The sequence below is a fragment of the Myiozetetes cayanensis genome, unplaced genomic scaffold (genome assembly GCF_022539395.1).
Source record: "Myiozetetes cayanensis isolate MyiCay16 unplaced genomic scaffold, myiCay2020 scf21, whole genome shotgun sequence".
Classification (NCBI taxonomy): domain Eukaryota; kingdom Metazoa; phylum Chordata; class Aves; order Passeriformes; family Tyrannidae; genus Myiozetetes; species Myiozetetes cayanensis.
Genome location: NW_026087423.1, coordinates 3,806,300 through 3,827,368, shown reverse-complemented (window position 1 = coordinate 3,827,368; position 21,069 = coordinate 3,806,300). Strand labels below are relative to the sequence as shown.

At 44.4% G+C, this 21,069-nt stretch overlaps 1 protein-coding gene across 3 annotated transcripts in view; it reads left to right on the top strand.

Annotated features, from left to right (window-relative positions):
• The window catches only part of GCN1 (GCN1 activator of EIF2AK4), a 40,233-nt gene extending 19,216 nt beyond the window's left edge, over positions 1-21,017 (top strand). For 2 of the 3 annotated variants that reach the window (XM_050318457.1, XM_050318455.1), the window contains 31 exons: positions 152-295; positions 1,069-1,196; positions 1,374-1,563; positions 1,953-2,023; positions 2,767-2,932; positions 3,892-4,086; positions 4,261-4,507; positions 4,958-5,079; positions 5,389-5,503; positions 5,974-6,153; positions 6,477-6,697; positions 7,405-7,473; positions 7,600-7,738; positions 7,847-8,043; positions 8,377-8,519; positions 9,292-9,409; positions 9,568-9,783; positions 10,124-10,288; positions 10,668-10,829; positions 11,281-11,373; positions 11,612-11,755; positions 12,698-12,967; positions 13,081-13,194; positions 13,718-13,948; positions 14,565-14,758; positions 15,321-15,435; positions 16,476-16,572; positions 17,392-17,540; positions 18,140-18,244; positions 19,515-19,733; positions 20,320-21,017. In XM_050318457.1, the coding sequence (XP_050174414.1) occupies positions 152-295; positions 1,069-1,196; positions 1,374-1,563; positions 1,953-2,023; positions 2,767-2,932; positions 3,892-4,086; positions 4,261-4,507; positions 4,958-5,079; positions 5,389-5,503; positions 5,974-6,153; positions 6,477-6,697; positions 7,405-7,473; positions 7,600-7,738; positions 7,847-8,043; positions 8,377-8,519; positions 9,292-9,409; positions 9,568-9,783; positions 10,124-10,288; positions 10,668-10,829; positions 11,281-11,373; positions 11,612-11,755; positions 12,698-12,967; positions 13,081-13,194; positions 13,718-13,948; positions 14,565-14,758; positions 15,321-15,435; positions 16,476-16,572; positions 17,392-17,540; positions 18,140-18,244; positions 19,515-19,733; positions 20,320-20,445 (4,845 nt within the window). In that variant the 3' untranslated portion in view covers positions 20,446-21,017. The remainder of the gene's footprint in view (positions 1-151; positions 296-1,068; positions 1,197-1,373; positions 1,564-1,952; positions 2,024-2,766; positions 2,933-3,891; positions 4,087-4,260; positions 4,508-4,957; positions 5,080-5,388; positions 5,504-5,973; positions 6,154-6,476; positions 6,698-7,404; positions 7,474-7,599; positions 7,739-7,846; positions 8,044-8,376; positions 8,520-9,291; positions 9,410-9,567; positions 9,784-10,123; positions 10,289-10,667; positions 10,830-11,280; positions 11,374-11,611; positions 11,756-12,697; positions 12,968-13,080; positions 13,195-13,717; positions 13,949-14,564; positions 14,759-15,320; positions 15,436-16,475; positions 16,573-17,391; positions 17,541-18,139; positions 18,245-19,514; positions 19,734-20,319) is intronic. The other variant, XM_050318456.1, reaches the window with a different exon arrangement.
• The last annotated feature ends 52 nt before the right edge of the window (positions 21,018-21,069 follow it).

The window sequence follows — 21,069 nt, the reverse complement described above, 5'->3', positions numbered from 1 at the left end:
AATGAAAAGCAAAGAGCAGGACTGAACTCAGTTTTATCACTATTCTTTGGGCATTTCTCCTCCTGTGATGACACTCAGCCCCTACTCTGCTCTTGCTTTGACAGAAGTACAAGCTGTAGTGGAATCCCTAACGTTTCCTCCTGGATTTTAGGTGTTGGCTTCCGAGGCGCTGACCGCGCTGTGCGCCAGCAGCAGCGGGGAGGACGGCTGTGCCTACGCCGAGCAGGAGGAGATCGACGTGCTCCTGCAGGCCCTGCAGTCTCCCTGCATGAATGTCCGGGATGCAGCGCTCAGGGTAGGTGGAATCATTCAGGGTCACACCGAATTCCTTCAATTTTTGGGAGGTGAATCTTGAACACTGCGGAAGAGAGGTTTCACCTGTGATGCCAGTCTTTGGGTAGTGTGGGATTTTTGGGAGGTGAATCTTGAACAATTTTTGGGAGGTGACTCTTGAACACTGCGGAAGAGAGGATTCAGCTGTGATGCCAGTCTTTGGCAGGAGGGGCCAGTCTGAACAATAATGCTCAGTGCTCTTTGGGCTTGATTTAGGGGTACTCTGGGTTTATCCACATCTTTGTTTTCTTAAAACAGGTGTGCTTAGGACAACTGAACACCTTCTATTTACAATTGCATAGATCTTAATTTTAGAGAGAGAAACTGTCAAAAAATTCCTGTGTGTGTATAAGGCCCTGATATTGGAAAGTCTCAGCATAGTCACTTCTAAGAACATAGAAAGAAAAAACCCAAGGGTGCTTGGTTTTCTTTGCCATGAAACAAATTCCAGCTTAGCTCACTGAGCTGTCTTGTCTGTACTTAGAAGCAGAAAAGACTGTAGTCACCAGAGCCTCTCTTATGTCCTGCCTGTGGAGCACTATTCCTGAGTTTCACCAGCTCACCTATTAGCAACAGGAAGTCCTTGACTAGGATAGGCATTGTAAGGCACAAGCAAACGTGAATTTTGACACTTCCAGCTACTGAGAGCTTGACTTGGCAAAGGTTTTAAGTGTTTTAAAACATCTGTTTGTGAAAATCAGATCCTTGCGCTGATTCTCCTGTAAACTAATTCAGGGACTGATGGAGCTACAAATGGTTCTGCCAACCCCAGACAGCGATGAGAAGAATGGACTGAACCTGTTGCGGCGCCTCTGGGTAGTGAAGTTTGATGTCGAAGATGAGATTCAGAAGCTGGCAGAGAGGTGAGAGTTGTTCTTGGCTGATTGAGTTTTAAGGGGGCCTTTCCTCTGCTCACCTGGGTGGGTTGTTACTGCAGGACTTTGCCCCCACAGCTGGAGCTTTGGGTCCCCTCGATATTACGAGTAGCAGTGGCTGCCCTTGCTGAAGGGTGACCTGTCACCTCTCTGTGTGCCCTGCAGGCTGTGGGAATCCATGGGGCTGGAGCTGCAGCCCGACCTCTGCTCTCTGCTGATCAAAGATGTCATCTACCACGAAGAGGCAGTGAGACAAGCAGGGGCTGAAGCTCTTTCCAGAGCTGTAGCTCAGTACAGAAAGCAAGCAGCAGAGGTCATGAGCAAACTCACGGAGATTTACCAGGAGAAGCTCTATGTAAGTACTCTTGTCCTAAGGGATTGACAGGCATGAGCCTGTGCTTTGTATTTTCTGTGAGTTGCTTTTCCTTTTGTCTCTCTTGAGGATGTGCATTGAGCCACAGCTGCTGTGTTTGAGCTTCTCACAGACTCCAGTGTCTTGAACCAGTAATGGCACCACTGTAGAGATGGAAGGTGTGCCTTAGGTGATAGAGGAAGGCTGTGACAGGGCAGGGTCAGTTTAAGTCATTTGAGGCCTAAACTTTCTTGGTTTTTTACCATGCTCTTCTGCTAGAAGTATCATACCTCTGTGCAGTATTATCAAATGGCACTGCAGCAATGGCTGACAGATCCTCTGTGTGCCTGTCCTTGGAAAAGGAATTCTGATGAAATATTTTCTCCTTCCAGAGGCCACCTCCAGTTTTGGATGCTTTGGGACGAGTGATATCTGAATCACCCCCTGACCAGTGGGAAGCAAGGTACAGTCATCTTCAGGCTGATCTCATCATTTCCTGTGTGTCCAAATGAGATTTTTTGATATTTATTTAGAAGAACAAATTATATTCAATTGTATTGACTTGCTGGTTTCACGTGTCCTTCCGGTAGAGAATATTTGTGCCACTCAAGCAGGCTGGGCAGGCAGAGCTGAAATGCTTTTAATTCCAGCAAAATACTGGATGCTATCTTCTCTGTGTCCTGATAAAGAACAGAGACTGTCTGATTTTTGTCTTATCTTACTGCATTCTCACCTCTTGTATGGGCCATTGATTGTTTCAAGAGCAGCAGTGCAAGCCTTAATGAACTGGATGAATTCCAATTTGGATAATTAACTTTTTGTTTACTTGTGTACAATACAGGTTTAATTGGAGATCATCTTGTCTGCTACTTGTCTTGAGCTAATCTGTCCTTTAGTCTGATGTACCTTGTAAAGCTGCTGTATTCCAGCAGTAGGTGAGGTGATCCTGGTGTCTGAGTTGGCTCAAGTATCTGTAATGCCTAATGGAGATAAAAGTCATTATATGGCAGAGGATTGTTGACCTTTTGGGAGGCTGCAGCATGGGGTTATGTAATGAAATACACAGAGGTTGGACGCTCTGAGGCTCTTTGTTTTCATTATGTTTCTCTCTCCATTTTTTAATGTACTGCTGGTAGCAAATGTGACTGTGAGCTCAAGCAAATTCTGTGAAAAGTCAGTAAGCTTACAGGCTCCCCATCTTCACAGGTGTGGCATAGCTCTGGCTCTCAACAAGCTCTCAGAGCATCTGGACAGTTCTCAGGTGAAGCCCCTCTTTCAGTTTTTTGTGCCGGATGCTCTGAACGATCGCAGTCCTGAGGTCAGGAAGTGCATGTTGGATGCAGCTCTTTCGACGCTCAACACCCATGGCAAAGTAAGTCTGAATGTTTCTTTCTCTAGCAGTGGAACAAAGATGTGATGGAATTGTAGATAGTGTCTTGGAGCCCACAGATTTTATTTTTTTTAAGTTTAGTTTTTTTTTTTTTTCCAAATTTCTTAAGAGATTGCTGTTACTTGTAACAGCTGAAAACTTTCAGTTAGGAATTTTTGTGTGTTCAGAGTTGTTCTGTTAGTGTTGACTAAGTGTGGTTCTTCCCTGTCATTGCTATAAAAAAGAAATACCCCTGAATCAACTGGATTTAAAATGGTATAAAACTAGAGTAATAAAAGTGAAATCAGACCATGGATCTTTTAATCCTGGGAAGATGAGAATTCCTTTTCAGGCTTCATGCAAAGCAAAACATGAAAGCTTGCCGATTGTTGGCTTAATTAAACTGAAAACAGCTGAAGTCATTGAGGGAACTGAGGACCATCCTTCTCCCTGCCAGCCCTTCCCAAGCAGTGTCACATGGCGGAGGTGTGCAGGGTGGGAACTGCTCAGCTTCTGATTTCCTCATGTGTGCCAGTCACCTCTGGACAGATGTCTGTATTCCTGGTTAGCCCAAGACAGTTTGGGTATTTTCACATTCATTCTTTCCTTCTGTTTCCTAGAAAAACAGTGTGAAGTTTGCTTGATGTTTCTGCTCCCCCTTTGCTAATGGGGAGGAGCAGGCACTGATGCTCAGGCCTGGGAGCTTGCACTGCTTCTGGCAGAACATCACGCTGGCAGGCTCGGGGAATCTAATTTTGAAGAGCTAATTTCTCTCTAGCAGGAAATATTTGTTGCCTATCGGGATGGCACAAGGTTTTATGTGATGTGACACATGAAATGAACTGTAAATACAGTGTGATTGTTCAGTTGTTGGCTCAGAGAAGAACAAACAAGTCCACTGAGCATAGCAAATCTCATTCTGAGTGGACTCTAGTGGCAAGTTCTGTGGTTTTGTTTTTCAGGACAATGTTAACTCTCTCTTGCCAGTGTTTGAAGAATTCCTGAAAAATGCTCCTAATGATGCCAGCTATGATGCTGTCAGGCAAAGCGTGGTCATTCTGATGGGGTCACTGGCAAAACATCTGGACAAGAGTGACCCTAAAGTGAAACCGATTGTTGGCAAACTGATAGCAGCCCTGTCCACCCCATCTCAGCAGGTAGGTGCCTTCTGGGAGGAGTGCTCAGGTTCCCCACAGAGGCAGTTTAACACTAGGATACTGTTAGGGATGTCAGAGAGATGACAAATGGTTCTGGTGACGGAAAGGTGTCATTGGGGGTGCAGTCTGGTGGGGAGTATTTAGTGGTCTGATGGCTGGTGGGTTGTTTTACAGGTTCAGGAATCGGTGGCGAGCTGTTTACCACCTCTGGTGCCCGCCATTAAGGAGGACGCAGGAGGGATGATCCAGAAGCTGATGCAGCTGCTTTTGGAGTCGGATAAGTACGCTGAGCGCAAAGGTGCAGCCTATGGGCTGGCAGGGCTGGTCAAAGGCCTGGGCATCCTCTCTCTCAAGCAGCAGGAGATGATGACCACGCTGACCGATGCCATCCAGGACAAGAAGAACTTTCGCCGGCGGGAGGGTAAGGGACAAAAGCTTTCCCTCCAGATACCCGGTATTTCCCTGTTCCCGCTACCACGCTGGTCAGATGAAGTGCCTGCACCCTTGTGCTTGGCTTAGCTACGTTTATTTTACTAAAGTTTGAAGAGAAAGAAATGGGAAGTGGCTGTTTTGAGGCCATAAAATTGCTCCATTCACATCGTGGTGGAAGAAGGATTTCTGGTGCTAGACCATACACATGTGCCTCTCCCTCCTGTTTTCAGAGGCAGGTTTTGCTGGGGGGGCTCCTTTTCTGAGGCCACAGATCCCCACTACAGGCACAAGCCACAAGGGCAAGAAAGCAAGAGACTTTAAACTGTGAGATTTGAGTGCTTCTGAAGGAATTCTCAAGATATTTGGCAAACAATCTTCTTTTTCCACCCCCTTTATGTGAAGTTGTATTTTCCTCTGACTGTGCTTTTTGGGTTTTTAGGGGCTCTGTTTGCCTTCGAGATGCTCTGCAGCATGCTTGGGAAGCTCTTTGAGCCCTATGTGGTTCATGTGCTGCCTCACTTGCTGCTTTGTTTTGGAGATGGGAACCAGTACGTGCGAGAGGTAAGGTGCCTTCACTTCCTGCAATCACAGAGCATTAAGAGAAAGACAGATGGAATGGATGTGAATCCTGTTTGTAACCAGGCAAATTGAAAAGATGACCTATCCCTTGAGTTGCCATTAATAACAATTTGATCTTCTTAATAACTGAAAGCATCTGATTTCATTGGGCATTAATGGGGAGCTACTTAGCCAGCTGCATCATTGTACTGAGACACTATTCACATGAAGGCTTTGTTCCCAGTGAGTCTCAGAGGAAGGGAAAAAACACGTGTTGTGTCACAGTTTGTAAGTGTTCTCTTCTCCTTGGAGGCTGCAGATGACTGTGCCAAAGCCGTGATGAGCAATCTGAGTACTCACGGAGTGAAGCTGGTTTTGCCATCACTTCTTGCAGCCCTGGAAGAGGAATCTTGGAGAACTAAAGCTGGTATGGAGCAATATCTGACTGACGAGATGAGAGTAACTCACAGTTCCCTTTGCTGTCTTTCCCCTCGTGCATTCCATCATCCCTACAGATGGCTGTGATGGTTTATTATCTGTAGAACTTTTAGAGCTTTGGAGATACAAATGAGTTCCTGACACATTTGGGCAACCTGTTTTCCTCCCAGCATAGTCCAGGGACAGTTTGTATCCCTGTCTCTATAGAAGTACACCAGAACCTGGAATTTTCCTCCCACACTTCTTTTACCTAGTACAAAAGCAAAAAAAGTATTTTTTAGTGTCTTTAGGTAGCACAGAGTGTCTTAATGCATCTCAGCCTTTCTTTGTGTTCTCCAGCTGGTAGATTTGAATTTGAGATAAACGTGATTTATCTTCTCATATCGATTCTTAATGCTGTGTATTGGTTTGTGTTTTGTCTTGTCTTTTTTCTTTTTTTTTGGTGTACTTTGTGCACAGGCTCAGTGGAACTGCTGGGGGCTATGGCATACTGTGCTCCCAAACAGCTCTCTTCCTGCTTACCCAACATCGTGCCCAAACTCACTGAAGTGCTGACAGATTCCCACGTGAAGGTGCAGAACGCAGGGCAGCAGGCTCTCAGGCAGATTGGGTCTGTCATCAGGAACCCAGAGATCCTGGGTAAGAACTGCCTCCATCTCTAATGTCCTGGCCTGACAGTGGTTTATAACAGCAAGATTTAGGTTCAAATGCAAATTTGTATAGAAATGAAACTACTCCTACGGAATATAACATGAAAGCTTGACAGCTTGTCTGCTTCTGGGCTTTTCAGATGCTCCTGTCCATTTTGTCAGCTGGTGTTAATAGGGTTTCCCCTGTCCCTATGCTGCTGGTTCCTTTAGAAGGATCTAAAACATCCCATGAGAGAACACCAGCTCAGCCTGACAATGCATGTTTGGTTATGTACAAATAAAGTTTTTTCTCTCCTTTTGAAAAATGTTCAGCAATCGCTCCAGTTCTGTTGGATGCTCTCACTGACCCCTCCAGGAAGACCCAGAAGTGTCTGCAGACTCTGCTGGATACCAAATTTGTCCATTTCATTGATGCTCCATCCTTAGCACTGATCATGCCAATTGTTCAGAGAGCTTTTCAGGATCGTTCCACAGACACCAGGAAAATGGCTGCCCAGATCATTGGGAACATGTACTCCCTGACTGACCAGAAGGTGTGGTGCTAAAAATGCTCTCTAACTGCATTACTCTAATACATTACTGGGTAGGGGACAACAGACAAGCACTACAGAGACTTTATTTGGCTTGGAAATTTTGCTGTTAAGGTAGAAAATATTAGCATCCATGCAGATTCTTTAATTAAATGTATGTAAATGAACAGATCGTGACTCTAAACACAGTGACAGTTCTCAGGTGCTTAAGACTGTCTGCTCTGTGCTTTGGTCACCTAGTTAGTACCATATTTATCCCTGCAAAAAGGTCTTGTTATATTTACCATATAAGAAATACCTTAACAAACAAACAAGTGAAGCACAGATCAGCTGCTTACAAATGGATCCAGGGTTTGTTTGAAAAGCATTTGTAGGACCTGACTGTAGGCTGAAGATCTGTGTTTAGTTTTTGTGCTGATAATCTCTACATTTAAACCTTGTGTAAATGTTAAGAGTGTTGGATTTTCCTTAGATACAAAGTGCTGGGTTGTGAGTGAGCGTCGAAAAGGTTTTGATCTGCATGGAACTGGTGTTGTTTCTTGGACTTACAGAACTGTGCTAATTTGCAGGATTGTGAAAGCAACTGATTAAACTCTCAGGATACCAGGGATGTTTGCTAATAATAAGGGGTGAATGTCCTTTACCTGAAGGTGACTTACGGTTTTTCTCGTTTTGAATCTGGTTCTTACTCTCCGGGCTCTTTGTTTCAGGATCTGGCTCCGTACCTGCCCAGCGTGACTCCCGGACTGAAGGCATCTCTGCTGGATCCTGTTCCTGAAGTAAGTCTTTTGTGCAAAGTTTTTCTTTCAGTTCATTAGACTGGACACTATCCTAACCAGCTTGACACATCTCTTGCAGTAACTTGGGGCGGGTGTGTTGCAGATCTCTGTTTCCCCTGTCTGTAGGTGCGCACAGTGTCTGCAAAGGCACTGGGAGCCATGGTGAAGGGCATGGGAGAGTCGTGCTTTGAGGATCTGCTGCCGTGGCTGATGGAGACACTGACGTATGAGCAGAGCTCGGTGGATCGCTCTGGTGCTGCTCAAGGTGGGGACAGCCACGTCTGAATACTGAGCTTGGACTTTCTCCTATTAAACCAGATTAGCTGCTTGTTTCTTGTGTGTATCAGCTCTGTTCCCTGCTTTTTTTCCTCAGGTCTGGCTGAAGTTATGGCTGGTTTGGGGGTAGAAAAGCTGGAGAAACTTATGCCAGAGATTGTAGCTACTGCCAGTAAAGTGGATATTGCTCCACATGTACGAGATGGTTATATCATGATGTTCAACTACCTGCCAATAACCTTTGGAGACAAGTTCACTCCCTATGTTGGCCCCATCATTCCTTGTATCCTTAAGGTATGTAGCAGACGTGAAGAATTTTATCTATTCAAAGGTTAAAAAAAAGTCTCCAGAGTGATTTTAATCATCATTTCCAGTAATTGTGGGACATGTCAGACAAAAAGGGGGAATTGAAATTATAAATTATTTTTTCTTCCAAGTTGTTTGCTTGCTGTCTTTCATTTGTAATCACCAGCCGTTTCTTGAAATCACTTTTGTGCATTCACAGCTCTGCAGTTCACTTGCTTTTCATGGCTGAGAGAGAAGAACATCAATTGTTTTCCTCCTGTAGCTACTGTGTATTGTGCTGAACCCCCCAGTTTCCAGAGCCCCTTTTCTGTCTGTGTGCAGGCGCTGGCAGACGAGAACGAGTTCGTGCGGGACACGGCGCTGCGGGCGGGGCAGCGCATCATCAGCATGTACGCCGAGACTGCCATCGCACTGCTCCTGCCACAGCTCGAGGATGGCCTGTTTGATGACCTCTGGAGGATAAGGTGAGGGATAACCAGCTTATCCACAGACATTTCTCTCCCATGGATGAAAAACTAGTGCAATTTAGACTCTGAGTTGCTCCTCGAGGAAATGCAGGGAACCTCCCAGGAAGCAAAATCAAGTGTGTCTTTTTGTTTGTTGATTTGAGTATGATGCTTTGTAACACCGAGTCTGCAAAGCCCTGCCAGCCTGGATCAGGTTTCCTGATACCTGCAGAGCATTCCTGCTGGATTATTAATTCTGGTGGTGACTCTGAAATGCACTTCCAAGGCAGTTATGTGGCAATATTTAGCCCTCGTGTATTGTTTTTCATTTTTCCAAATGCTGAGTAAGTTATTGTTCTCCTGTGTATGGAAATGTGCAGTGGAGCGCTCACAGCGGATAGCAGTTGCTCAAAAATTAGTTGCACTAAATGATTTGTGTCAGCTGAGTGCTGCTAAGTGCTCTTACCCCAGGTGAATGTCGTTTGGGTTGAGACAGATGCTGGCAATGTGTTGCTCCTTTTGAGAAGCCAGGCTATTCTCAGATTCATCGCTTTGATTTGGAAATTCTCCCAGCCCTTCCAGTTTGGAATTCGTTCCTTCCCTTTCTCTTTAGCATGCTGCTTTCAGCCATGTTGGCAGACTGGTGTTACACATCAGCCTGTGCAGTGTTTCAGTGCTGACCCAGCTCTGCCTCATGTTTGGCTCCTGTCTGGAGCTGACGTCCTGTCAGATTTGGACAGGTACCGCCTGAGCGCCCTGTTTGTAACACTTGACTTGCTCCTGTTGGCAGGTTTAGCTCAGTTCAGCTCCTTGGAGATCTTCTATTCCATATCTCAGGAGTCACTGGAAAAATGACCACAGAAACTGCCTCAGAGGATGACAACTTTGGAACAGCCCAGTCAAACAAGGTAAAGCAGTTCTCTTGTGTTGTGCTTTTATTTCTTTTTTAATTCTCTTATTTTAAATCAGCACGGAAAGCCTGATGGAAAGACAGATTGAGTAATCATGTATTTTTGTAAGTTTCACGAGTGGATAATATAATACAATTTGTGCTATTTCTTTTCAGGCTATTATTAATGCTCTGGGAGTGGAGAGGAGGAACAGGGTGCTGGCAGGGCTGTACATGGGCCGCTCTGACACCCAGCTGGTGGTGCGCCAGGCCTCCTTACACGTCTGGAAGATTGTTGTCTCGAACACTCCTCGCACGCTGCGGGAAATTTTGCCAACACTCTTTGGGCTTCTGCTGAAATTCCTGGCCAGTACTTGTGCAGATAAGCGAACGGTGAGAAATGGAGTTGCACCTTCTTCTTTCTGCAGGTGACTGTAGAAACTGATTCCTGAGGAACACGGGATAATTCTTCTCTATAAATCACTTCAAAGCCGTCATCAGTTTAAATGTTCTGAGCATGAGCATGTCTGAGTTCTCTGCTGAAGTTCTCTCAACTATGATGAGAGTAAAACTAATTTTTCTGTGGTTATTTATAATGCTAGTGTTTCCATTCCTACTGCTCTGTCTGTACTGTGAACAGTAGGTTATGATCAGAAGTTAACATTTGCTCAAGTTTCACCTTCTAAAGTTTTATAAAAAGAAAAATAGTTAATTAATACATTTCTGGGGACAGGTTGCAGCACGGACATTAGGAGACCTTGTCCGAAAGTTAGGAGAGAAGATCCTTCCTGAAATCATTCCTATCCTGGAAGATGGGCTGAAGTCAGACAAGAGTGATGAGAGACAAGGAGTCTGCATTGGGTTGAGCGAGATCATGAAATCGACCAGCAGGGATGCGGTGAGTTAGATGTCCAAGGGGGAAATTCCCAGATTCCAAGGTTTCTGTATTATGGTGCAGGTATTGCACTTGAGACACAATAATACAGATAGTGCTGGACTTGTTCTGTGGACTGAATTCAGGGCTTATAACCACATTGAGTTGCTGTTAGGCAGATGTATGGATTTGTATCTGTTGGTAAATTCAAACATGAAAATCTTCCACTAGGTAGCCTTAGAGCACTGCAGCTTGTTTGTACTGATTAACTCTGCTTGTCTTCCAACATATTCCAATTAAACTGCAATTTAGTTTCAGTTGTGCAAATTATGCATTCTCAGCCACTTCACTGAGATAAATGTGACTATTGTGCTTTAGATATTCTGTAATTTTGCCTCTTCAGGTTCTGCTTTTCTCCGAGTCCCTGGTTCCTACAGTGAGAAAAGCACTGTGTGACCCTCTGGAAGAAGTCCGTGAGGCTGCAGCCAAAACATTTGAACAGCTGCACTCAACAATTGGCCATCAGGCTCTTGAAGACATCCTGCCCTTCTTGCTGAAGCAGCTGGTGAGCATTGCTCAGCATTAGTCAACAACCTGATTAATGATGTTGTGGGACAAGTTTTGAATGATTTACATAAAGGAGAAGGAGGATTTTAGAGACAGACCTTCCAGGGAACAGCAGCAGTATTTTGTCTCCTCCATGGAGTCATCCTAGCCATTGGTAGGGAAGATCTTGTGGCTGAAGCTTAGGCCTAAAAGTTGCTACACCTGGCTGTGCTATGGAATTGCCATTGTCCCTTGCTTAAGTTGCTTGGCCACTGTGCCTGAAATGGAAAATCTTTCAGATGTGACAGAAGAGTGTGTGTTTGGTTTTGCTATATAGTAGGAGAACATTTTTCAATAGAAGGACTTGGTTTTGGTTATATGATCACAGGGTAAATTGTCCCTTGAAACAGGGTTTAGCTTGGTGTGTCAGAGATAATTTCTCAGGTTTGTCACTTTCTCTTTCCCTGTAGGATAATGAAGAGACAGCTGACTTTGCTGTGGATGGTCTTAAACAAGTTATGGCTGTCAAGAGCCGTGTGGTGCTGCCTTACTTGGTGCCAAAGGTACAACGGGAAACAAATTTTTAACTTCATATCTGTGCTGTTTCCTCTGCTTGCTGCCAGTTTTCTTTGGACCAATATGGCAAAAGGAAGGATCATAATTTGAAATTTTCTTCTCATTTTAAGCTCAAAACATTGTCATTTGGGTTGTGATGCGTAAATTTTTCATGCTGTAGATGAAGTGAGATTCCTTCTGAAAAAACTTTCTCATTTTTTGGTGTTATTTTTTTGGTTTTTGTAGCTGACTACCCCTCCAGTGAACACCCGTGTGCTGGCTTTCCTCTCCTCAGTGGCAGGGGACGCTCTGACACGGCACTTGAGTGTCATCCTGCCTGCCATGATGTCTGCACTCAAAGAGAAGCTGGGCACCAGTGAAGAGCAATTGGCAAGTAGCACAGCTCAGCTCTTTGTTGTGACAGGTTGCCTGAACATAGTGCATCAGGTTTACTTCCCAGCCTAGAATCTGTGTTCTCTAGATTCACAGATTGCATGTTTAAATCAGTCCATTAGCTTCTCCAGGATGAGTCTTTTTGCCTGGTGGCATATTGTGAGTCAAAAACCGTATGCTTTCCAAATCTATTTGTATCCATTTAAAAGTCTCTTTGGCCTGCTGCAAGACACAATTCTCAGTTTACTTATTCCTGGAGAACTGCCAGAGTGTCTAGTTAACTTCATATTTATTCTTGGTGTAGAAGACTGAGAGATTAAAGGGCTGCAGGAAGGAATTCTCCTGTTTTGCATGCAGCACTGCTCCCGGACTGCTTTCCAAAACATCTGCTGTTTGGACTCCAGAGAACATCCTGGAGTTGTGACTGCGGACAGACATGTACATAATCAGTCAGTGAATTAGGAATGAGTGACAGAGTCCTGTTGTCTGTCTGCTGTGGATGCCCATTAGATCAGCTTCTAGCCCCAAGTCTGCCTGGAGATCTCTAATGTACCCGCAGACGTTCTTGTAATTAGTGTTATGACGCACAGCATTAAACTACCTAAATCAGAAGAATGTTATCTGACAAGACTCACAGTCTGTCTTGGATGAGTAAGATGGGGGAGACTGAGCTACTCTAAATTTTTGTAAATTAGCTCTCCTGTAGCTGGTGCAGCAATCAGTTCAGCAGAGTTTGGTCACTTGTTAAATGTTAAGAATTGGTCATAAACCTGTGTCTGCTCCAGGACTGAGTCAAGCCTTTAGTGGTGATGTGAGCAGCTAAGGAGAAACAATTAGCAAGTGAGGTGTGTTGTAGTATTTCTCTAAGAGAAACTGCTGGGGCTAAATCTGCCTCTGTCCTGTTTGAGAGCTAATGTAAAGTTAATTTGGACTCTTCAGGAGATGGCAAACTGCCAGTCTGTAATCCTGTCTGTGGAAGATGATGTTGGACAAAGAATTATAACTGAAGATCTGCTAGAAGCGACCCGCAGCCCTGAGCTGGGCATGAGACAGGCAGCAGCTGTCATGCTGAATATCTACTGCTCCAAGACAAAAGCAGACTACACTGGTCATCTCAGGAGCTTGGTTTCGGGCTTGATTCGTCTGTTTAACGACACCAACCCTGTGGTTCTGAATGAAAGCTGGGATGCGCTTAATTCCATCACCAAGGTGAGAGGCATCTCAAAAAGGTGACAGGGGTAATGCCTGGTCCTGAGAAGAATTCACAAAGAATATCTGGATGCCGTGTTGCCTCATCTTTGTCTTTCCCCTCTCTCCTGCAGAAATTAGATGCTGGGAACCAGCTTGCTCTCATTGAGGACCTGCACCGGGATATCCGGATTGTAGGGAATGAGGCCAAGGGGGACCACGTGCCGGGATTCTGTATTCCTAAGAAGGTAAAGGATCAGAATGGATGTGGATTCATCACAGCCACAAGACCCCACCTTTGGGGAGAGCTGATTGATGTGACTTCACAGCTCTTAGAAGCTGCGACTATTCGGGCATTCCAAACCTGTACGTTGGAGAGACTTTTTGTAGGTTACAGCTCTCCTGAGTTACCCTCCAGAAGAGTCCTCTTGTAATGAGGTCTCTGACAATTCTGTTATGCATGTAAGTCATGGTCACTGGCTGCTTTTTGTGGAGGAGTAACATTGGACTTCTGTGCCAAATTTCTCTGGTTTAAAAATTCCCTGAGCCGCCACCACTTTCCTCATAGCAACTGGCTTAGTAAGGCAGAGAGGCATGAAATCAAACCAAATGAAAGTAGCTCTGTCAAAGTGGAATCAGGCAGCTGAAGGTCAACAGGAAATTGAGAGAAACTCTCCAAGTTTATGCATCTGGTGTATAATGGGAGCAAAAATAAGATACATATTTTTTGCATCTTAGCTTCTAAGCTTTCTTATCCGATTTTCGTGACAGGGAGTGAGTTCCATACTCGTGGTGCTGCGGGAAGGTGTTTTAACTGGTAATCCAGAGCAGAAGGAGGAGGCAGCAAAGGCCTTGGGGCTGGTTATTAAGCTGACTTCTGCTGAAGCTCTTAAACCATCTGTGGTGAGCATCACTGGGCCGCTTATTCGAATTTTGGGAGATCGGTTCAGCTGGAATGTCAAGGTGGCTCTGCTTGAAACGTTAAGCCTGCTTTTAGCTAAGGTAAGATTCAAAGTATTGGTGGTTTGTGAACATTTTCCATGGTAACCTTCAGAAATATCTGTTGCTGTTCATGTAAATACAGCTGGGATGCCTGCTGCTGTGGATTTCATATTTAGGAATAGCACTGTAACTGGATTGCATTCTTCCAGCAGGTTCTGGCCTACCAAAAAAGCCCCCATTGCTGAATCACTGGTCTTTGCATAAATGTTGCTAAATGCTGATCCCACTTTCCAGAGATTAAAACCCACCATGTAATTAATCTCTCCCGTGTCCACCATTTTTATGAATTGTTTAAGTGCAGACATCTTATGTGTCTTTGAACTAAGCTGAGCTTTTATTCAGTGCTCTGAATGCCCAGGCTGTTTGTGACAGTGTAAGATTTCTCAGCGTTACCTTTGCATTTCAGTATGCAGAAAATAAGATTAACATTTGAAAAGGTTGACGGTTTTGTGATAAGTTATTGTTTCATGTTTTTCCTCTTTTAGTAGCACATTAGATCTAACAGGGGCTCTCTGATAACAAACCCTGTAGTAGAGGTCATGCTGTTTCCAGGCTTTGATCTCTGGCTGTTTCTGACTTGACCCCACCACTTTCCCTTCTTCCATCTCTGGCATAGGTTGAGATTGCCCTGAAACCATTTTTGCCCCAGTTGCAAACAACCTTCACCAAAGCTCTACAAGACTCAAACCGTGCTGTTCGCCTCAAAGCTGCCGATGCTCTCGGGAAACTCATTGTCATCCACGTCAAAGTGGATCCTCTCTTTACGGAGCTCCTGAATGGAATTCGTTCCAGCGATGACTCTGCCATCAGGTAAGCTGCAGGTGATGGCTCAGATTGTCCTGCTGACAAAGGGTGAAGGAAAGGGCTGGGATGGATGAACAAAACCCCCGTTCTGAGAGTAACATGTTAGTGAAAGCAGTTAACTGTTATCCAAGGGTTGTAAAAAGTGTGGATGGTTGGGCCTGCCTGGGTCAGAAGCTGCGCTGTGAGAGTGTTTGGGAGAAGCAGTCCTTGGTGTCTGTCCAGTTCTCCTCTCTCCTGCACACCCCCAGCAGCCCACTTTCAGATAAAAGACACTATCAGCTGCCATTCTGACCTGAAGTAATGCAGCTGTTCTTGTATCCTAAGGGCACACAGCCCTAAGACATGGACTTCCTGACTTGAGAATTTTTTTAATGTTTGAACAGTCAGAAAACATCTGTGTTGTAACAGACAGACACAAATACAGAAACATGGAAATAGTCTCTAGGATGGAGTTTTCAGCAGTGCAGAGAGGATTGCTCTGCCTGTGTCTCCCAAACTGTAAGGCATATGAGTGTAACTGCTGTGCAAGAATTTGCTGCAGGTACCCAGAGCAAAATCTCTCTTCCAGGGACACGATGCTGCAAGCGCTGCGGTTTGTGACACGAGGAGCTGGTGCAAAGGTGGATGCTGCAATTAGGAAGAACATCAGCACGGTGCTTCTCGGGATGCTGGGACACGATGAGGTACCGCTTCAGCCAGCTGCAGGGGACCCCTGCTGTAGACAGGCTTTCTCTTACATTTAAAATCTGAACTGTCTAACAGTTATTTTCTAAAATAACTTCTGGGGAAATTCCTAATGATGTAGTCAGAGGCAAGAATTGGAGATCCCTGGCCAGTCCCTGGTAACTGTGAAAATCTGCCAGTTTAATGTTTCCTTGGCAACTGCATATGTGGGTTTGACCTGTAGCTCCTCACCAACAGGTTTGAGCCAGCTCTGCAGTCAGCATTTGCTTTTTATCTTGGAGAAAACCTGCAGTACCCTCCCTGTGATGGTGTGTTTGTAGCCTCTCGGCTGGGCTTTGTTGTTCAGTGTAAGGAATTTTTCAGATAATGGCAGATTTTTCTCCAACAAGCAAGAAGCTCTCCAAGTGTAATATAGGGTCTTTTTTATATGGCAGATAGCAACAGTAACATCTGTGAGATTAAAATTAATCATCTAATAATTTATTACTTATGTCAATCCGTGCAACAGACATGCAACTGTTGACATTCTAGAAATAGAAAAATTGAAACATTCCCATTGGGTTGTAACTTTTGGTGAGAGGAGAAGTAATGGGATTGTCACATAAGGAAGCCAAAATAACAACAGCCTGGGAGTGTTAAATTAAAAGTAGTAAGAGTTTATCACAGAGATGAGCTCATCCAGAGATGGCTAGAAGTGACACTTATAGTAAGTGAACCTAAAGTAAACTCTTGTGAACATGTCTTTTAAAACATTCCCTTTCATCTTTATGACTTCCATTTAACAAATCAGAACTTAGATAAGATCTGTAATTCTTCAGTCTCTGCTGGCTTTTTTGACTGTGGATTTGGCTCTAAGGTCCATTAGGTACAAGAAACCTTGTGAACTGACAGAAATCCACAGGGAGTAGGAGTGAAATACTACTATTTATTTCCTCCTTCTCTTTTTGTTTCCTGTCATCTTCTGGCACTTGCTCTGCTTGCTGCCTGTCCCTGGTGTGTTGAGCTCAACCCCTGTCCCTGCTCTCCCGTTCCCCCTCAGGACGCCACCCGCATGGCCTCGGCCGGCTGCCTCGCAGAGCTGTGCGCGTTCCTGTCGGACGAGGAGCTCAGCACTGTCCTCCACCAGCACTTACTGGGTAGGTGAAACTGTTCACAGGCACTGGAACTGATTCTGAAGGCAGGCAAGGTTCCTTCTCAGGCACTGGTTCAGGCTCTGTGACTGAATCTCTGCTCTGTATTTTCTTGTGCGTTTCTTTACTTGTGCTGTTAATTCGTGCACTCTGGTACACGGTGAGCACGGGGTACTGGTTGTCATTTGGGCAGAACCAGACTTATTTTTCCCTGGATTTCTTATCAGGTGACTTGATAAAAGTATCAATATGGCTGAGTAATTGCTGGTGCTGACACAGAGAGGGTGGGAGGTGGCAGGATGTTCAGGCAAGGGTAGACAGGAGGGCCATCCCACCTTTTGGCTCATGCTAATTGCAGACCACATGTGATGGCCTCACATGCTTTTGAAGAATTGACCAATTTGGCTCCAAGGTAGAAAAAACCCACGAATTTTACAGGAACCCATAGTGCTTGAGAGTGGTATGGATTACTCTCCCCTGTGGGATTATGAAGAGAATCTGTTAATTGGTATCAAATTACACACGACTTTTACAATTTTAGCAGAGTCAAAGCTTGTATAATTTTGAACCATCAGAAATACTTGGGTCGAACAAGAGAATCCCTTGTTTGTGTGACCTTCCCTGTCTGCTCAGGTGCTGTTCCTGCCTGGTACAGGTGTTGCGTTTTAGCTCTTTTTGGGAGGGGTGGAGGAAGCAAGGCATCCCTTTAGATGCTTCTTGTTATTCCATTTCATGGCAGTGAATTGACAAACTGCCAGAAGCCTCCTCAGATGAAGAGGAATGGATGGCGGGAGCTTTGCCATGGTTCTGTTCTTTCCTTTGCAGCAGACGTGTCTGGCATCGACTGGATGGTGAGGCACGGCCGGAGCCTGGCTCTCTCCGTGGCTGTGAACGTTGCTCCTGGCAGGCTGTGCTCCCCCAAATACTACAACAGCGTTCAGGAGATGATCCTCAGCAACGCCACGGCCGACAGGGTGAGTCCTGCCTCAGGATGGGCAAGTGCTGTCACGAGCTCTCGTTGGGAGTAGTTTTGAAAGGTGTGTGAGCAGGTTCTCTGTGTTACCAAAGAGGACAAAACCCTCAAGTGCCATCTGGAGATTCTCCCTTGGCTAGGTGCAGTTTTTATGGTGAAATGACACAACTGTTCAGGTTCTTCAAGTTCTCATCTCTGTGGAGATGAAGATTAAATAATCTTCAACTGCAGAGTAGCTTTCACTGGGAGTAAATTCCACTTCGGTTTCCCTGTGGAAGGTGCCATTCACAGGCCAGGTTTACAAGAAGAGCAAATTATTTGTTTAGGAGGATTTTAAATCAGGGTTTGAATGAGTAATTTGGGGTAGGGTCTTGCGGAGCTTGGTGGGGCCTGCCACCTTATTCCATCTGGCTCATGGTTGCATTGGGACTTTTTCATCATATTACCCAATAACATTAACCCAATGTTTTCCTGCTTTAGTGCTATTGTTCTTTTGAAAGATGGGTTTAGCTTTCCACAAAAGCTGACAGACCATGAGCCTGGTTATAAAGGCTGTTGAACTCTGCTGCAGTAACACCAATTCTCTTCTTTATGTTGAAGATCCCCATTGCAGTTAGTGGCATCAGAGGGATGGGTTTTCTCATGAAATACCACATGGAAGAGGGAGGCAACCTGCCTCCCAAACTTTCCAGCCTCTTTATTAAGGTAAGAATTTTTATGATAACTACCTGGTGGTGTTCTCATGTGATCTGAATCTCTGAGCTAACTCAAGAGTGGCTCTCTATCAAGTCTCAGAAAATTTAGATATTTCTTTTTGTGTCAGAGCACAGACAGAATCACTGTATCAGCCTGCTTTGCAACTGTGAATACCATACTGCCTTCCCTGCTCTAACACGGAAATTTGCTTTTGAGCTTTCTGTGCTAAACCTTGGGTCTGAATCTTATAAGTGCATTTTTCCTTTGCAGTAACAAGCAGCTGGCAAGGAAGCAGAGAAGAGTAGTGGGGAGCTGTTGGGTTTTAAGGTTGCTAAAGGTCAAAGGACCTTTTTGTTAGAAATGCATCAAATACCAACCCTCACCTTACCTGAGAGTGTTGAATTTAACACCTTTTTTCAATTCCTACCTATTTAAATATTCTACCTCAAAATTCCTTTATGGGTTGTTCTGTTTCTTTAGGTGTGTGGCTGAATTTCTTTGTTTAGTTGTATGCCCTCCCTGCACCCTCCACCCCCCACTATCCCTCTTGGTAGACAGGGGTAGATACAGTGAGGGGTCATGCTGCAGCATGTTACATTTTCAGAGTTTACATTTCTTTACAATTTACTTGAAAAACTACCAAACGTGCAAGTTGGCATGATGCAGGCCAACATCCTTCAAAGCAGATTTTTTTGTTTGAAATCCTACTTTTTTGTTTGTTTGTAGTATTGTGTTAAAATATAAAATACCACTATTGTCACAATACTTGTATCATCATATTAATGTAATGCATTTGACATTCAGATATTAGCTTTCATGTTTTAGATGTGTTAAGATTAAATTAAAATCAAAGCTCTTATTTCTTAAATTTTCAAGTGAAATCCACTGTTGAAATGCACCTTACACTCCAGCCAGAGACTGACTTGGCCGTTGCTGCTGAGTGAGTGTGTTTTAGAGGTGCTGACACTATCAGCTTTTCTGCACTCAGTGGTCATTGTCATTTCCTGAGACAGTTGAGAGGAGCATGTGACACTGTCGTCAGCCACATATTTAGAAATTTTCTTTGAAAAGGTGTTCTGCTTTCAACATTTGTTCTTCTCTTACACAGTTTAGTCAAACTTGTTGGTATCAGCTATGTCTCTTATGTACCCGTGAGTTGAAAACTGTTTGCTTTTCTTAGAATAGTTTAAAATACTTAAAATTTGAAAAAATATAAACAACTGCTTTATATACCTATTCTTGGTATATCTGAATTTAATTTCACCTTTGTATCCTTCAGTGTCTTCAGAACTCATCCAGTGACATAAAATTAGTTGCTGAAAAGATGATTTGGTGGGCAAATAAAAGCCATCTTCCCCCACTGGATCCTCAGACAATTAAACCAATTCTCAAAGCGCTTCTGGACAACACAAAGGACAAAAACACCAGTGTAAGAGCCTACAGTGACCAGGCTATTGTCAACCTTCTGAAGATGAGAGCGGGTGAAGACGTGCTTGAGGTATGAGACACAAGCAAATGTCATTGTTGGTAGCAAGGCTGTGTCACCTCACTCTGCATTGGTCTGTGTGGTGCCTGCAGCCTCAGGATGTGCTGGAAGTCTCTGATGAAGTAGGTGGAGTAGGACATTCCCATTTGCACTGAGGCCTTCAGCAGTATTCTCATGCTAAGCCCTGAAGAAATCAGCAATACTGATACTGTACGACCCTACAGTGCAGCATTAATTGAATCAAGGCTTTTAACACCCCCTCCCCATGTTTGACAAATGCCTTAATCCTCCCCTGAGCTGGAGTTCCCTCAGTTGGCACTGATAATTTATTGCTTTGGCCACTTGTATGATCCCACTGCAGCAGCAGTGGTGCCAGGGGGTATTTTAGGATGGACTACTTCATCCATTTCCAGACCTGTTTTCTAAGTGGGACCTGCTTTTGGGTAGTTCCCATGTCTGGAATTGTAAAACCAGATGAAGAATTTTGGTACATTCAAAAGATTTTAGCTAAATACAGCTCGTAAGGCCCTCACGCTTATTCTTACTTTGAGTGCTGTGTCAGAAGGAGCTGGTAATTGGTGCTGCTTTCCTTCCACAGTCGGTTTCCAAGATTTTGGATGCTGCCAGCCTGGAGCTCCTCAACGAGAGCTGCCGGAGGTCGCTGCGGAAGCTGGCTGGGCAGGCTGACTCCGAGGAACAGATCGATGACACCATCCTGACGTGATACACGGGAACACTGAACCAACCGCTGCATCAGCATTTCAACTCAGAACACCTATTTTAAATGTTTTCATTTTTGAAAATGTTAATTCTGACGGGATTTCAGGAAAAGGACTCCCAGAGAGTATTTTAGTATCAAATATACCAGAATAGCCTTAATTAGACCCACATTAGCTGAAAATTAAAAATTTGGTCCCCTTTTTGAAACAGATAATGAGCAAGAGACAGACATACTAACCAGTACTGGTCAGCTGTGGCCAGTTGTGAGATGTGGCTAGAGCACATCAGGCTTAAACTCTGGTGACAGCTATTTCCTTTCCAAGGTTTGTGCAAAACCTCCAGTACTGGAAGTGTTGTTGGTCTTTCCACGCACCCTGGGAAGCAGGAATAGAACTCAGTGAAAGTTCAGTTGTATTGTTTTTGTGTACTGCTAACTTGCTGCTTGTGACGGTTCTGAAGACTGAAAATCCCTGTAAAACGAAGTATTTAAAATAGCCTTAGAAATCACAGATGGGAAAGGGGGATTAAATGCAGCCTGTTTAGAGAAGGAACATTTAATAAAGGCTCTGACTTTGATCCTGCTGCTGTAAACTGTTCTTTTTACAAATTCATTTGTCAACAAACTCAT